Consider the following 18404-nt stretch of genomic DNA (forward strand, 5'->3'; position numbering starts at 1 on the left):
TTATAAAATCAAATTTGAAATTAAAATATTTTATTAATGGCAATTGTTTAATAATATGAATAAGCCAGTGTGGTTTTTACCATCATAGGCTTAGTATAATCTTTTGAGCATTCCCTCATATTACAAAGTAATTTTAGTTGCCTCAGTCTCCCATGAGCGTGCTAATGTTAAGAAAAGTATGTGGTGAGATGCAAGAGGAATTTGGTTCAAGGAGCTGCATATTATTCATTACTTACATACAATGTTATTTTGAATAGAGTTCATTTATATTTATAAAATGTTGCATAATTTATGGTGTGATTCATATTATAAACCTTGGTTTTGTTTCATTTAAAGTTGTAGAGGTTCTGGCTGTTGGTCTAAGCCTCTTTTTTCCTAGATTCTCTGTATTGCTACAAAACCATCAGTTCTGTTATCATAGAATGGAAGCCCTAGGATGGATTCAGAATTGCAAGGATTAAAGGTCCTGCTAGTAGAGGTGCCTAACAATTTTTAATTTCAGTCAGATGCTAGTTGTGATAAAGATCAAGAAATAAGGATTATATTCGTATGTTATGCATGTAAGAGAAGTTGTTGCCAGTTTAAAGTCTCAAATTCTGCATTTGAGGTAACATTCCACCCATTTATTCTCTTTGTTGAAAGTTTACAGTTTATTCAGAAGATGAATTTTCTTTCTTTCTGACTGCAGAATCTGATATGAACCTTTAATCTGGTTATCATTTTTAATGGAGAAAGAAATAATTGACTTAGAAAATCTTGGGAAAAAATTAAAGATATTAGAAAACTTGCTGATTTTTCATGGTAATGTAGATCCATAGCATTTTGCTTCATTGAAATGGACATGTTTTTCAATTCAGCAAAATAAAAATTTTGCTGAATTTAATTTTAAACTGAAGTTATGGTGAATGCTTATTCAAATTAAAGAGCTAAGTGGTTCATCAAATATAGTATATGTATGTGGTTAAATCAATGGCATATACATATTTACTTTATTTTCTCATGCATGCATGCCATGTACCGTTCATTGCTCTTTTCAGTTGTGTGATCCTTATTTTCATCCTATTCCTCAATGTGAAGTTTTTCATTGATTCTGAAGAAGTTTTTTACCATGGCTATTTTTGATGATTTTCATAGCCAAGTTTTCAGAGAAATAACAAACTTGCTGGTTTATTGTGTGGACACTGAAACAAATTGGAAGCTTTTTCTCCAGTTGCTAAATTAAAGTTATGGCATTGAATTTTCAACATGAGTCAAAGGGTAGGGGAAGTTGTGGGATATGTTACTGGTATTTTTATTGTTTAGATTAATCATCTAAATCGTACTAAATTTATGTATAAAGATATAAGTATGCTATGAACTGTCAAAGAGAAGATTTTTTGCCATTGAGTTTTTTTTTCCATTAATGCCATTGCAAACAGATATCATAGTGTAACCCGCACATCCTTGTTCATCATAAACAACATCTAAATTATTACGGAGGCTTCCGCGGTTAGTTGATTGGTGATGGTTTTCCGGGTTTACACCCCGTTGATTCATGTTTTGCGGGCGACAGTTTCGGGCGCGTTCCTGCTCCCGTCTTCAGGTCCAAATGATCTTTCTTTTTATCATTTGGACCTGAAGACGGGAGCTGAAATGCGCCCGAAACTGTCGTCCGCAAAACATGAATCAACGCGGTGTAAACCCGGAAAACCATCACCATAAGCAACATCTTTTTGATGCCACTTGAAAGGTAGATGGTATGCATGGTATATGTACTTGAGGAAATAGTTTTCTTTTTTCTTGACTTAATTATATAGAGGTATTAAATAAAGGGAAAACAATGTCTTAAAGAACCGAGTAACTTCCTGGTTTTAGAAATAATACCTATTTAATAGCTTCAAATTTTTGCCATCAATGTTGAGTGAAAAAAATTAATTGTTGAATTACTGTGAATATTATTACATGTAATTTTAGATGAATGTGGTTTGAAGGTACTGATCATAGAATGTGTGCCATGGGAATGCTTCATAATTAGCTAGAGATTTAATTTTACATAGATCCGTAGAAGGAACTAATCTTTGGTATGCTGGTGTATTAACAACTCTTAAGGAAATGGTTACTTATATGTACTTGGAAGAATGGAAAGGGTCTTCAATCTTAATAGCATATGCTGGAGTAGTGACTGCATATGTGTGCCTGTAACAGTTTTACTTGTGAGAATTTAATTTGTTCTGGTTCTGTCATTATCCAGGATCAGTAGGTACTCATCTCATAGTAGGTTCTTGACACACGTTCTGCATGAAGCCCCGAAGCCATTGGATTGACTATGCTTTCAAAGTACTTACATTTAATGATCGTAATTACCCCTTAACAGAATATGTAAGTGACTTATGGAATGAAAATTAAACTATGTTTTTCTTAAAATATTTATTAGATCACTACATACCATGGTTTCAACGCTCCTTTTATAATAACTTTAATTTAAGAGTTTCTTCTCCAAATCCAAAGACGTCATCCCAAGTCTGGAAAATAGTGGTGTGTACAAACTTAAGTGCGAATGTTCTGCATTTTTATATTGGCAAACTGGCCGGAAATTCAAAGAAAGACTAAAAGAGCACATAGCTTGTTTTAACATAATAATGCCAACTCCAACTTCACAAAACACCTGATAGACAAAGGCCACACCAGCGATTTTTGCTTGGAAATCTTGCATTGTGAAGGTAAAGGCCCCGGACTAGATGCTCTGGAGCAAGTTGAAATTTTAAAATCTTTAAAATCCAATTGTGATATTGTTAATGACTTTTTGTATACTTCCCACTCTCCACTCCTCAACCTCTCCCTCTTCCATCAACCTCATACATACCTTCACACATTAGTGGTTTCCGTTTCCCCTCCTCCCTATCCTTTTACCGTCACCCATCTCCGCTTATGCTCTTAAACATGGAAAATTTTGTACTCTGTTCATGTCCTATTGTATTCTTCCTGCTCTCCCCTACCTCTCCCTACTTTGCCCAACTTTCACTGCAGTTAGTCAGCTTGGGCGAATTGACCCTACCTACCTCCCCATCCTCTCAAATCCCCTTGGCTTTTACAACCAGGGGATGACCCAACCCCTCCCCTTCCACCCTCCTAATTTCCCCCTATCTCTACAGTTTCCCCCCCCCCCCCACTCCTTCTGCCTTATATTAGCAGGTATTTAAGATGATTAATCAATATACTCCTTGCTTGAGGATGACGCGGAGAATCGAAACCATGGTAGTGATCTAATAAATATTTTATGTGGGATAACATAGTTTAATTTTCATTCAAAATGAATGAATTCCAGAAAGTAGCACCTCAAATCATCAACAAGAATAAGTGACCTAAGGATTTAAAGCTAAGTTAATTATTGCATTTGGGAAACATGGTAAAACAACAGGACAAATTCTAATACACTTTGGGGTATACTAGGCATACTTAAGATTCCCCAGTTTCAAGAAGTGATTAGACGTTTTTTTTGACTTTATGCCAATTTCATGACCAAAACAATGTCATATTTTGGCTGGTACTACTACTATAGTTGAAGGCACACTACAGAGTTGTAACAGTCTTACGAAAGAAACATTGGTGAACATGGACCAAATGTATGACCAAATTATTTGTTCTATAAATATTATTTTATCAGCCTGAGCTACAGTTTTAGGTTCAAAATAGTTTTGAAACTCAATGCACTTAACACAAGCCTTGTACAGAAAAATAATCTCCTTATCTTTGATTTATATGTTTAACTAGTGTGTAAGTGAGCTTTCAAAATTTTCGACTGGAGATATGACATTTTGGTTGAATTTCATACATTTGTTTATGTTCACCCCCAGCTGATAATTGAAAAAAGTTTTGTAAAATTAAATTGCAGTTAGCCTATTGCATATATTAATTCTGTTTTCTTTTATGCATTCATAATTATTGCAACATTATGTACTATCAAAAGAGAAGCTCTTCGTCGACATATTTCATTCTCCATCCCACTGCCAAATTAGTACATAATTCCAATCTTAGACTTAATTATTTTTCTAAGCAACACTTAAAAAGTGCTAATATGGTCAGTGGTGTAGAAATCACCATTTTTGTCCATAAATATTACGCATATCTTTTAGCACAACGCAGCACCATGTGACTTGTTTTGGTCTACAGTTCGTAAACGAACAGCGGCATCAGTGTGCAAACAGCGTTCCAGTTTGTAGATTAACTTGAGTTTGTAGGTACATGATATATACTAAGGTGGTACACTTAGATTTTAATTTGCCCATCGTCACAAAAATAATAATTTTATACCCATGTGATAATATTAATTGGGTGTTGGTGAAAAAAAGGTGACATGCTTACTTGATAGAGAAAAATATCTAGGGCTAAATGTATACTATGAAGGGCTTTTGAATCATGACTTAATAAACTGGTGGATCAGGGTGATACTTGGTTTAAATTTAAACAGAGGATATGGGAATCTCTACATTTTACAAGTTCATCTATATTAGAGCTCATCCAGCCTAAATATATATTCTGTTCATCATGGGACCTCATTGTGATCGAAGTTACTCTGTGTGTTTTGCATTTCCTAATGATTGATTACTTTAAGTTTTTAGTTTGCATGCTCCTGATCCCTAATTAACAGTTATTTATCTACCCATGCATCTATGATGCCCGAATTAAAGACTACCAATCCCTACTAATTTGAATTATTTGCTTTCTAGTAATTTGAACATTTAGATCTTGGTTCTGATGCTTGGTTTCTCTTCTCATGTTTCTTCCATTATCCCTTGGTAGTGGCTCCAGGATTCGTCCCAGGTAAGGGAAATAATGCTAACGCTAGCAAGTGTATTATGAGAAGAAAGGTAATCCATCTTCATCTCTTACTTAATCTTTCTCTTTCTCTCTTATTTATTTCTGCCTCCTCTCCAGCCAGGTGTTGAGAGCTTGCAGTCCTCTACCCTCATTAATAAGTCTGCGTATAAAATTATTCTTGAGTTAAATTTTGTGCCTGCTTCTTTAATGTCCCTGCTTTTTTTATTTGCTGGTCTCTTGGCTTATGTCTTTGCCTCTATTTTTTCTGTGTGGTGTTTTACACTAATGCTCATTTTCATTGAGGAAGTTGCAGCATCTTCATTGTTATCCAAGCATGATTGGATAAGCTGTCACTTCATACACAATAATGACAAACATTTTTTCAGACATCTATTTCCTGGTTGATAGCTCTGTGGTAGTAGAAGGAATGGTGCATTTTTGGGTATTTTTGATGATGTGTTGTTATTCATGTTGATATCTCTACTACTAGGTATCAGGGATGCAAACTTTAACCATCATTTATAATGGTTATTCATACGAACCCATGAATGCTATCTGAATAATTGATTGCATAATCTAAGTCTATTGAAGCTGAATTATTTGTGCAAGAGCACATATTTAAATACCTATTTTGTGTCTGATTTTACATGGTGTGGGGATTCTAAGTCAAAATGTGATTCTGACTATGATTCAAAACTTTGCTGATATGTTATGAAAATGTTTGATTGCTATTGGAGGTTATTAGGTTTCAAAGAAGTAATCATTTCATCAAATTTATGGTGGAGAAGGAATTTATTGGAAATTCATTTCTTAAGTAAAATTTGTGCCTATAGTTTTCGGCAGTACATTTTCAAGATATTAGTTATGCATGTAAGGCACATGAAGCATGGGCAATAATCAAATATACACGGCATGTGCAGCACTATATTATGTATTAGATATGTATGAAGCTAATTAGCAACTTTGGTTCTTCAGATGATAATTCTCTGGAAAAAAATAACTTTTAGTCAGAAATAAGGTCAGGGCTTAGGTCAGGACCAATGATTAGCCTCAGTTTTGTAACATTAATATTTTTTCTGTTATTTAACAAATGAATGAGTAGTCTCTCATAAAGTATTTTCAAAATAAATGCATCCATATTATGAAAAGAAAGGCAAATTTGCATCTTGTTGAGGACAACGTTGATTCATTATACTCAAGCTTTGTAATTTTTAAATATATGATTCAACTGTCAACCTTTTCAGTGTTGAGAAAGCAGCCTTTGAATCCAGCTGTTCCAATGAGGCCTCTGTATTGGACTAGGATATTAGTTACCACCCCTGCTCCTGATTGGTAAGGAAGTAACTAATGTACTTGGCATGCAATTCATACATAAGCTAGTAATCCTTATCACAGTGAAAGGAATACCCAGATTGCTTTGTTCAAGGTAAAGTCTTACACAAAATTGAGCTGGTTTAGCGACTTAAACATGGGAGGCTAACTAATGAGCCTGCTGCTGAATAAGCTCACGTACAAGTTTTCAGTGTTAGCTTCACCATTTGTTGCACTGTGACATTCTTTGAAGCAAGTGCCTCGTTGAACTGCATTTCGTGCGGGCCATTGAATCATTTTGTGTTTTCTTACATTTTGATTTCAAGTAGCCATGATTATCTTCTTGCAAATCTACAAATATGCTTGGTAACAGCTGTATCTGTCCCCTGGGTGTTTCCTATTTCAGGATTACCTATTACTTGTGCAAGTCATATAAAAAGTTTAGACAGCTTAGACAGTATGTGACAATTTGGTAGACTTTGACATGTTCGTTGTATTTAAGAGTGAGTGACCAGAAGCTGCAATAGGTGGCAAAGGAAGGAGAAGTTGGAAATGGAGTATAAAAGAGCATATCGGGGACAATGGAATACTTTTTGAGGATTAAAAGATTGATGAATCAAATGGTTGGTTAGTCAAAGGATGGATAATGAGAGCTCTATTTTTATGTGCTTGCTCATTGTTTCGACTTGAAGATATGATTTGATAGGTGAGGCTAGAGCTATCATGGACTTAGGTGGCATTCAAATTTTTCACATGCAGGTTCAGGAGGCCTGTTTATTCCCTGGGCTATGCTACTTTTTGAGGGTTCTTCAGGGGGCATCCCCGTCCTCATTTGAACCCTTTGATCAGTTTCTAAGCACTCCCCAGCTAGCACATCATAAGTCATTGAGATAAGGTGAAAGGGAGAAATTAAGAAGATGCTTATCAAGTAAGCTTGTTATGAGTTTCTTACGGTCAGGCCGACAAACATCCAGAGTAATGACAAAATGGATTCCAATATTTCAGCACTTCCGTAGATGTTGTTTAGATTCCATCGTTTTTGAGCATTCATTAAGGGATTTATGTATAAGAATAATTTTTCCATTCTTGGCACTTCTATAATATGAGTAGAAATAACATCATACTGCCATAATTTGAAAATCATTCACATGTATGAACTGATGGTGAAACGACGGTCGTAAGAAAAACCACATAATTTCACAAGAATAGCGACGTAGAATAATATAAAAATGCCGGAAGGAATCTCTAATATAGGTACATATCGTAGTCATCGGGTTATCAAGCCATAAATTAAAATTCATAAATGTTAAATTGGACCTTGAATAATTTCAGTTTTCATGCTCATACCAAGCAAGTTTTTCTACATAATTGGATTTTAAAATGGTAACTACGCCAGTTCCTCTCATCAGCTGCCGTGGTGTAGTGGTTAGCGTACAAGAGCGTCGGATACATAGGTCGTACGTTCGGTCCTCCCTGATGTTATTTTTTTACTTTCCGCCGCAAGGATAAAGTACTTGTATTATGATTTATATCTTCACTAGCTGGTCGCTTTCAGTTATTAATTTTTTTCTATTTACAGGAAAATCTGTTATCAGTTGTTAAGCCCTTATAAAGACTCACTTAATTTCACCGGTAGCCTTTAAATTCATTTCGGGATGAGCCACGTAGCATGTGTAGTACGCTGTTCAGCGGCCTTTGGCGCTCCAACAGAAGCCACTTACGTTGCCTGAGGATATTTGACAGCATTCCTTACCTATTCTTCCCTAAAATCTTACCCTTGCCTTATATAAGCCCGTTGGCTTAAGATAAGCTGCTTAACAATTTTTCCCGTAAGAAAACCATAAGAAACGGTTAACTCTCTTACTTTGTGCTATCTGGGTCCAACCGTAAGGCCAGTATATTCTTCTGGTCTACTGTATTAAAAGGAGTTCCTTATTCACTAAAGATCAGTTAAATTTGTAATTCATCACTTTATATTTTATAATGATAGTCGGTAGATATACATTTCAGAGGCATTATACATTTATTCCTAATATTTGATTTTGGTTACTCATTGCAGTAGCGTCGTCCCTGAAATCAGCGATCAGCCTGCTCTCTGGGACAAGCTTGAAGAAGCAAGCATTGAAAACTTAAATGAATTCACAGATTTATTTTCAAGACAGATAGTGGAAAGAAAGCCTCCCAAAAAGAAGACTGAGCAGTCCTCCAAACAGCAGGTAAATTTGTTTTGTTTCTTAAAAAAATTGATGTTTTTGCTTTTGTTTATCATTTAGTGGAATTGTTTGAATGTTTTTTGTTCCTTGTCGTTGAACATTTTTTTCCTTCTTTCGGTCCTTGGGTTATAGATTTATGGATACTGAGGGAAGTTAGTGGGCCATTTTTCAGAGTCAAAAAATTTTCACTGGAGTAGATGGTGATTGAAGTCATGAATTTTCTATTGAAAATATTTTTATTAAAGCTGATGGAGTGATGTTGTATGAATTGATTTAACTGAGTTATTCACCAGATTTTTTACTTTAAGAACCAACCACACTTTCCAATTTTGTAGTGACATAAATAGGTACACTCAGTGTTAAATGACTTATGGGGATAGGAAAGTTACCTGATTATGCCAGTATCCAAAGAAATTTGAAAATCTGTGAAAATTGGCTGGCCAATCAATTCTTTCAGTTGACTCTGGGGGTCTCATAGCATCCATTTGATGTGGGTCTTTACATCAAGTTAAATTAATCTACTGTGTCTTATTTATTATGTATCTTATGTGTTTATTATAGACATTATCTTACATTTATTGTACATTATATACTCGTTTATTTCCATTGGGTGACAATTTGGGTTCACAATTCACAACTGATTTGGATCATCCCATTACATTTAGCACTTAAAGTGTTCACGATGGACTGTGCTGAAATTTTGGACTTGTTTTGAAAGTAAGTCCACTCAGTCTGCTTACAGACCAGTCTATTTACCAACCCAATCCGAGTCCGCCAGACCAATGAAAAAACATAGTTGATGGCTTGGTAAACATTGTTAGTTACAGATTTCTAATCACTTCGCCAGAGTATAGGGTCTTTGCCCATTTCTCCATCAAAAATGTGAAATGAAAAATTATTCACTATCAGCCAACTTATTGTGGCTAAGTACAGAAACCATTTTTCATGGCTCTAACTGAGTGACACCAACCCTGGTGATGCTTGATTCTGATATCAAGTATGCATAAAAAATCATCATCAGTCTACATATGTTTATTTTGATGGTAAAGGTACTTGATATTTACCATGATTACCTATTTTCTACTCAAATAGGCGATGAAGATTTTGGACAGCAAGCGGTCTCAAAATGTGGGAATATTGTCTTCTAGTCTCCATGTTGATTTTTCAGAAATAGAAAATGGTGAGTTATTATTTACTTCATATTTTCTCTACTTATTAATGCCCCAATGCGAGTTTGCTGTGTGGAAGGATGCTTAGGATACATTGTGATCTCTGGCAGGAAAAACATTCAAAGTCTTGAGATGTCCAGAATATGTTCAGAAAAGGGCAAAATTGCAGCCAATTGGAGCACATGGCTCAAAGTTTTTGCAGTTTAAAAAGGGTACATTTTTGACCTAAACATCATTATTAATTTTGAATCCTGGTGGCACCATCTATTGAAGGTTAAAATTTTGTGACACAATATTTCTCCACTCTGTATGCAGGAGAGGAGAGTCCCGAACAAACCAAGAGTTTCCGGATAACTCTGTGCACTGCAGCATATCTGCTTTGAACCTTTCATAATAAAGAATAGATACATAATGCATTATAGAAACTTACAATGATGTAAAATACTAGATATGTACATAAATGTTTGCTTTAAAAATTTAATTCTTTCAAAAATTAGTAATGAGACGAACTTAAATTTGTTACTACATCGTTACAAGCCTTGAAATCCTCAAAATTTTCGTAACCTCCTGGACCCCCACTACTGCTGGGAGGTTACCCCACAAGACCCTCTGCCTAACTCCCCCTTGTCCCAATCCTGGATCCACCTCTGGTACCAGATGATGGCTTTTTGAGCTGAAACGTTGTAGGTATTAAAATAGTTTTGCATAGTTGGAATCATATTTTATTTTAATAAATTGATGTGTAGGCTTTACTTATTCTAAATTTTACATTACTAATTCGTCATCAGCTCATACATTGATAACCAATCACTTTACCACTGACTGTAAGAGGCTTAGAATTTGTTGCACCTCTCTGTACCCAATTTTTCTATTTTCTAATTTTTATGCTCCTTTTACAAAGAAAGAAAAGCAACTAATAATATTTATTGCTAGTGGTTTATGAAATTATGTACCGTGAAAATGCTTTAAAATTTAATTAAATTTTTTTTTCAATTACAGCAATTTATAACTTTGATACCTCAGTTATATCTTTGGAAGCCTTACAACAAATTTATGAAGTGGTAAGCATAGATGTTTTTGTCTCTTTAATGGAAGTAAATTTTGTATTATCCAGAATATCCCATTCTAAAATTTTCATAATTCCTTTATCCAATACAGCGTGCAACCAAAGAAGAGTTAGAAAAAATTAGAAGTCATGTAGAGTCCAAACCAGAAGTGCCTTTGGACAAGCCAGAACAGTATGTATTTTTTCCTATGGTATTTTTGTATTTCATTAAGAAAATTATTTATGTTTTTAATCTAATGTAATTTTTATTAATTTTAGGTTCCTGTACGAGTTATCTGAAATACCAAATTTTGCTGATCGAATAGCTTGTTTTATGTTCCAATCAGACTTTGAGGATGGTATCAGTACCATTGATAGTAAACTGAATAATATGAAGCTAACTTGTGAGGTATGTAATTGTTTGCTACTAAACAAAATGCCAACAACAGATATTGATATGACTCTATGTTTATTGCCCTCATTTGTATATTACTTCATAAATTTTGTTGTAGCATGTACCTAATATCCGGGATTTTCTGCTTTGCTATTGTCTGCCTCCTTCTGCCTTACTGATTTTCGAATTATATATTCATATATGCATGTGTGTCTCTGGTTCAGTTAAGGTTGGAATAGTGACATTTTAAAGGGCATACTTAGAACTTCAGATTATAGTTTTATTTTATAAACTGTGAAAAATTATGATCTTTATAAAAACTTTAACCATATTTCCATTCTTTCCAGTTTTTAATGACATCTGAAAGCCTCAAAAAGGTGATGGCCATTATCTTGGCACTAGGAAACTACATGAATGGGGGAAATAGAACACGTGGCCAAGCGGATGGTTTTGGTTTGGAGATATTGCCTAGACTGAGGGATGTGAAGAGTAAGGATAGCTCTGTGACTCTCCTGCATTTTATCATCAGGACTTACATGAAGGTCAGATTTTTAATTATCCTTAAAGAGCATGCACTTAATGTTATGTAGTGTTATTTAGCAATCCCCAAAATACATTCGAGATACATTCTTAAATATTCCCTTGTAACATGGCCCTGTTTCTCCTGGCTAGCTTCGGGTGTGGTTGATGATAAGGGGCTTGAATAACTAGGCATAGAACAACAAGATGCAAATCTTAGTGTGAGTGCAGGAACACTGCAATCTAGGTAAAATCCTTCTACGTAAAAAAGAAATTTTCTTCCTCATAGGAAATTTTTTCCTTTCTGTAGAAACATTAAATCATGGTTTCGATAGTTGTGGCCCCTGATTGCCCTCACAGCGGCGAGGGTATTCCCTATCCCTCCCTTCCAAACCTATCCCTTCGTGGGAGGTTTTGTCAGGCTCTCATCGTGGCGATGCCTCCTATCCTTTATTTCCCTTCCTCAGTCCTTCCCCTCTTGAGATGGCACGGGCGTATAAGTCTGTGACTTGGTTCCCGGTCCTCGAGAGTGTACCCCTTGTGGGCCCACCCTGGGTTTCCGATTTCAATGTCAGTGCAGGAAAGGGGAGGTTAGAAAAAAATCTGCCTGCTCTCGGATGGGAGGTGAAGGGAAAGAAAGGTTTGTCCTCTTCGTAATTCCCTCAGTGACTTACACTTCTTAAAAGTGTCCCGAGTCACATGTCATCATTGGGAATTACTTTAAGGAGGGAAGAGAGGGGTAGGTAAAAGAAAAGGTACCACCGCAAGCTACTGACTCACTTGCTGCTTCGGCTTCCTCCACCTCCACGGTTTACTCCTCGGCAGCCTAACGTCACGAACTTCAATGAAAAAGCAAATCCTCTTCACAGGGCTATATACCCTGGTTGACACCACTACTACTCTGCAGCCTGTACGAAATACACAAAAATAAAAGAAAAATGGGCACCAAAAACATGTTGCAGGCATACTAGCACCCTCTCCAGCAAAATGTACCCCCCTTCCCCTGGTAAATCTCCCTCTAACATTTTTCCGGCTACAGCCTTGAATGATTTTTGTAGAATATAATTATTTTCGATGTTTACTTTACATTTCTTATGCAGACAAGTTTTTCTAATTGATTTACCTGAGTAAGAATTATTGAAATTAGTTTTTGCTGTTCCTGAAAGCAGTCTATTTCATGGATTTTATTACCATCTTTTGTGGGCCAGCAAATGATTTGCTGTTTGTGATCCAACATTAGTCACTTTTTAGTTGTTTTCAAGATTGTGGTAATTTTTGGAGTAGCATAATTTTCTCGAAATTCCTTATTCTTGTACTAATATTTTTTCTTAGGCCTCTTAGTTTGCCTCTTAGTATATCAGCTCCTACTGATACCATTATCAAAATTCCTGTAACTAATTCCATTTTTCTTGAATGGTGTTTTTTTCTTTATTCGGAAGATTAATTTCTCTGAATAATTTGACACATTTTTTATTATTTTATCATTCATATTAAATATTTTTATTAAAGCATTAATCTTATTTAATTTTATGTTTATTTTTGTTTATTTTTGTGGGTTAACTCACCCTCATAGCATACATAATTTTTTTTAAACACCATTGTACACTAAGTTTTCCTTGTGTCTTTTTTTATATTTATAATTGTGCAAAAAAAATATTTTCTCTAGCAAATATATTTAAATATGTTATTATGGTTCTGAAAAAAAATATTATTGCTAAAAAATAAAATCCATACCCTACAAAAATTACATTTTTTATCAAAAATATAAAAGAATTGTATAGTTATAAACATTTTCAATGAAAATAAAATTTAAAAATTGCAATAAGATCTGGAACAACTTCATGTAGTTCTTTTTTGCTAAAAAGTGACATTTCACTAATTAATAAATACTCCACATTTCTCACTGGGTAATAGGAAGTACATACATATGAAAATTAAACTTGCATTACTCCTCAAAGTGCATCAATCATGGATATTTATTATTTTGCATCACATTCCTCAGGACCTGCCTGATCCCCTCGCAACAGATGTACCTTTGCCAGTGCCTGAGCCAGGAGACATAGATAGATCCTCAGCAGTTGAATTTGAAGATATTGAATCAGATCTGAAACAGCTACAAAAGGATTTCTCAAGTATGTATTTCTCATGCATGAATTGAACATTTGACCCAATGTTGAGTTTGATAGTTTTCTGGTTACTAAATTGTGTCAGTGAAGTCTTATGGAATCAATGGTGGCCTTAATTTTAATGTGGTTGATTAATTAGCATGTCATAAATTTTGATGCTGTGGGTATAGGGAATACAAAGCATTATATGTGGCAATTGAATTTTTGGATGGATTCCACAAAAAATTCTGTTGATCACCAATTGTGTACATCAGAAAGTTTATCCCTGTCACTGAAATCCGTGACAATCCCTACATGGATATGCACAAATTTTCCATAGATATAGGCAGTGCTGGAAGTTCCCTTCTTCTATCTAGTTTAGAGCCTCCATTATATCTTCTATCATGTCCATTCTTTTTATTCATGTTCCCTTAATCTCTGATTTGAATTTAGAGAATTATGAAAATGCCATAGGTACCCAGGTTTGCTGAGTATGGTGGGTGGTCCAATGTAGCGATGCCTATATCTTGTATCAAATGCCTTCACATATAAGCTGGGATGGACTGCAACGTGGCCCAGGAGCAGTGGTGCCAACTCCATGGTGCTTGAGGGGGCCCGAGCCCCCTCAAAAATTCGTTATGGGTGTGAGGAAAAAATGTGTCAGACTTGCTGATTTTCCCCGGAGTGTTCAGATATTGAGATTATAGTTATCAGGGCTCTAATGTTGATCATATGACTCTTCTAAAATGCTTAAAAAACTTAAAACTCACTACTTATAATATTTTCTGGGGCAAGATCCCCGGTTTGGGCCCCCCCAATATTTTTTGTAAGTCAGCACCCCTGCCCAGGAGTGAGAAGTTTTGACAACAATTTTTAGGGCTGTTTTACACAGCTCATGCTATTGCACAATCTGACGTATGTACGAAGGCAGAGTCAAAATTGCATAATGTAGATTGGCAAATGGCTAGAATGGATGGATGCTAGATGGCGAAATAATGCCTGTTCTAATTATGTTCAAGCATTTTTGCAATTGCACTATATACTGAGAAAGAAATGCATTTATAACCTGTGCAATCATATGCCTTGTCAAAATGGCCTTTACAAAACTTTGTGCATGTTCATTTATTCATCCAAACACTTATGAGCACTTTTTAGTAAATGCCAGAGATTTTTAGCCTGAGTCAGAGACTCCAATAGTGATTTTCTGGGAATTATTTATGTACCTTTTTGGTGTATGTAGTTGTCTCTTTGTTATGGATACGGTTGTTCAGGGTATGAATCATCTTTTGCCCCCTCCCTTCCCCCTCTTAATCAGCCATACTGACCTAGAGTGCTAGTCACTCTCTCAAACACATCTCTTGTCCCCCTTCCCTATCCTCCATTTTATCCCTCTAATAGGTAACCTTCCACATTTGCAAGTAATTTTCTAATGAAATTTTTGGAAAAGTAGTGCAGAAACCAAAGTAAAAATTAATATGTAAATCATCATTAATGGAGACTCCATCTCTTTCAAATATCCATTTGGGGCTTTCCTTTACAATGCTCAGACTAGGTGTAATGTACATTTTGAATTTATCAAAAGTGCTGTACAAGGTATGATATTCATTCTTTTAAATACAGAGACTAATTCATTCATTTTTTTATTTAGTTTGCCAGAAGAAGACAGACAAAGTGATTGCATCGTCAACAGAAGAGCATCTTCAGCCTTTCAAAGAGAAAATGGAAGCATTTTTAACGAAAGGTTTGTGATATACCTACCATCCAATTTAATGCTATTTGGAGCATAGTTATGAAATATGTTCTTATTAACATGTGTTTTTTACAGGTCAGAAGCAGCTCACTGATGAATTTGAAAATCTTCAAGAATGTAAGCAGAAGTAAGTTTTTGTGAAAAATAAATTAATGTGACCATTTTTAGCTGGCAGCTTTTAACTGTACGAAACAAATGTTGAAAATAATTGTACTTTTTGGACTTGTTTAATGCAGGTTTGTTGCTGTGATGAAATTCTATCAGTATGTACCCAAAGGATCAAAGATGGAAGAAGTTGCACCCAAGGATTTTTTCATTCTTTGGTCTCCATTTTGTAAAGAATTCAAAGATATTTGGAAAAAGGAACAGCAGAGGGTGATGAAAGAGAAGTATGTTTCTACTTCTCGTGCACTTTTGTCTCCCCGTACATTTTATTTCAATGTCCACAAATGTAATTTTATTTGACAGCCATTAGCCATTTTCATGTTTTTTACTTAACTTTCATAATATGTATATTTATAATATTATAAAGTGCGCGTCAATAATTATTTTGTGTAAAATTTAGTTGGCAATTGACATTTAATATCTATAGTGTCTTCAATATATACCATACTATGGGTTTTCTCCTATTGTTATCAATTGAATAGTTTTAAATTTCAAACTGAGCATCATTTCGGTACAATCATAGGGAGCTATAGTAATGCAGTAAATTCTAATATTGTACTTTTATAATTTGGGTGTAAAGTTTGAAGTATTGACTCAATTTTATTCTCCATCAGGGTCCAAGAAGCAAAGAAAAAACAGGAAGAGAAAAAGAAGTCCCTGACTGTGAAAACATCAAAGAAAGAAGAAGGTGGTCTTGTAAGTGCCCATCTTTCACATAATTTAATAAAAGGGGAAAGTTCTAGGTTAACTGCACATTAGAGTTCAGGTTTCCAATTTAATTTATCAATTATCTTCACTACATCTTCTAATATTCCCCTGTTCTCATTTGCTGTAACAGAAAAAAAGTTGCCTTTGGATTTTCTATAGTTTTGTTCATATTTGAATTTTGAAAGACAGGATCAATGTCATCAGGTCTTCCAAACTATGCTGATACTAAATAGTCACGTTTCATTATTACAATATCGCTAAAGATATTGATTTCAACATTCATCAAATTATTAGTTTTGATCAATGGTATTAATGTATGTACTACCTATGTGATTATTTATTTTTAGATAGAAAAATCATATTCATTTATCATGTATCAGTTTAATACCACAGTTATTTCTTTTACAGAAATCCAAGCTGCAAAAGAAATTACTGAAGTTGGATGAACGGTCAAATTCATTGACCTGACAAGAGTAATGATCACCAAAAGACTGCTACTTACCAGAATGATATTTTTGTTATTGCTGATGCGAGGGTTGTACTCTATGTTGCTGCTCAGAGTACTTGAATTTTAATGGATAAGCAAATGTACATAGCATTATCTCTATAACTTGTGGTGCTGTGAACACTATGTTCACCTAGAAGACAGAAATGTTCTTCTAGATCTGTGATCAGTGCTTGAGGACTATGTGATTAGATGTGGTAATTAATTCAATTGAATTATAAATGCAGCAGCAGACAATTCATCTCCATGATTTCCTCAGCAATTAAGGAATAAACAGCTGGGACATACTGTGTACATATTAATACTGCCGTAAATCCGTTGGCTGGTCTCCATTCAGCTTTCAAATCATATGGACCTTTCATGATTGCTGACTGCATGAAGAATTGTTCCTGTCCAAAATTACATCAAGTTAAACCTTTTTAAGACTAGCTATTTCAGATTGAGGACCTACAAGAAAAGTTATATTATTATCAGAAGGTATTAGAGAGTGATTTATTAAATGCAGCACACACATTATAAATGTGTTTATGGTACGCTGTAAACAGCTCATTGAGCAGTTATGTAAACTAAAAATTTTTATTGACCATCTATTCACAGGTATCTGCTCGACATTTTTTTAATGAAATAATACTGTTGAATATTTTTATACTCATACTCATAATTATACATCCTCATGCCATAATAATCAAGAACAAAGCTCAAATCATTATAGCATTTGAATATAATTACTAAGTTATTGGAAAGATAATTCGGCGCTAATTAGTTTAAAAAAAAGTACAAGAAAATATTGAAACCCAAAAATGCTGAACCATGTTTTAGCTTTATTGAGTGTATGTTTAATAACAACTTGAACAGCATTTAGCAATTATTTGGTTTCAGTATTTTTGTATGCTAAAGATGAAAATGTTTTATCTTAATTAAATATTTGATTCAAGATAGATTCAGAAAATTTCAGACACTTGCCAGGTTCTGTAGACATGAAGGGAATGCGTAAGAGGATATATTTCTCTGCCAATATTGTTATAGTCTATTGCTGGTGCATATATAATGCATGTCAAATTATTTCCTTGTTTTTTCATATTTTAAGTATATCATATAGGCACAGGAAACAAAAATTGCACAATTGTGAATTGGGTATGAATTGAACTTTCATTGCACAAAGTATTTTTTGGGTATCAATTTCATTTTGATGCATCATTCAAAAATTATTTATGAGAGTAAGTACTGTAAAATCAAGTCTATTTTCATGTTTTCTGCATCTGTGAATTTAATTCCAAATTTTCACAATGCACTGTGGCATTTTGTTGTGAGGAAGGGTGCTTTTTCCCTGAACATCGAAAAACTAGTCTGGAAATAATTTTTAGAAATTGTAAATAGTTATTTATACTAATTTTGTAATAATTTGAAAAAATAATGCATATGACTACACAAATAAATTTATTTTCCATGACTCTGTTGTATGAGTATGACCTTTATCTCACCTTACCCATTAGGCCACTCAAGCATCAGAAGTTCTTTGGCCTTGCCAATAGCACCTGGCCGCCTCTCTCGATCCTGTATCCAAGCGACTTCTGCTCCAACTCTTCTGATGTCTTTTATGATTTGATCCTTCCAGCAAAGTCATGGCTGTCCCAAAGGTCGCTTTTCTCTCGGTAATCCTGATACAGTTATTATTATTGTGGTATCTTCTCTCCTCGATAAATGGCCTGCGCCCAACTGAGTC

The 18404-nt window shown here is 34.7% G+C and overlaps 1 protein-coding gene across 3 annotated transcripts in view; it reads left to right on the plus strand.

Moving 5' to 3' along the window:
- The window catches only part of LOC124157667 (protein cappuccino), a 159716-nt gene extending 141637 nt beyond the window's left edge, over positions 1 to 18079 (plus strand). For 2 of the 3 annotated variants that reach the window (XM_046532598.1, XM_046532601.1), the window contains 14 exons: positions 4780 to 4800; positions 6042 to 6129; positions 8168 to 8324; positions 9414 to 9501; positions 10490 to 10551; positions 10649 to 10728; positions 10815 to 10944; positions 11277 to 11471; positions 13451 to 13580; positions 15202 to 15294; positions 15379 to 15430; positions 15540 to 15692; positions 16083 to 16164; positions 16585 to 18079. In XM_046532598.1, the coding sequence (XP_046388554.1) occupies positions 4780 to 4800; positions 6042 to 6129; positions 8168 to 8324; positions 9414 to 9501; positions 10490 to 10551; positions 10649 to 10728; positions 10815 to 10944; positions 11277 to 11471; positions 13451 to 13580; positions 15202 to 15294; positions 15379 to 15430; positions 15540 to 15692; positions 16083 to 16164; positions 16585 to 16644 (1391 nt within the window). In that variant the 3' untranslated portion in view covers positions 16645 to 18079. The remainder of the gene's footprint in view (positions 1 to 4779; positions 4801 to 6041; positions 6130 to 8167; positions 8325 to 9413; positions 9502 to 10489; positions 10552 to 10648; positions 10729 to 10814; positions 10945 to 11276; positions 11472 to 13450; positions 13581 to 15201; positions 15295 to 15378; positions 15431 to 15539; positions 15693 to 16082; positions 16165 to 16584) is intronic. The other variant, XM_046532600.1, reaches the window with a different exon arrangement.
- Positions 18080 to 18404: the final 325 nt, after the last annotated feature.

This window comes from Ischnura elegans, chromosome 4 (genome assembly GCF_921293095.1).
Source record: "Ischnura elegans chromosome 4, ioIscEleg1.1, whole genome shotgun sequence".
Classification (NCBI taxonomy): domain Eukaryota; kingdom Metazoa; phylum Arthropoda; class Insecta; order Odonata; family Coenagrionidae; genus Ischnura; species Ischnura elegans.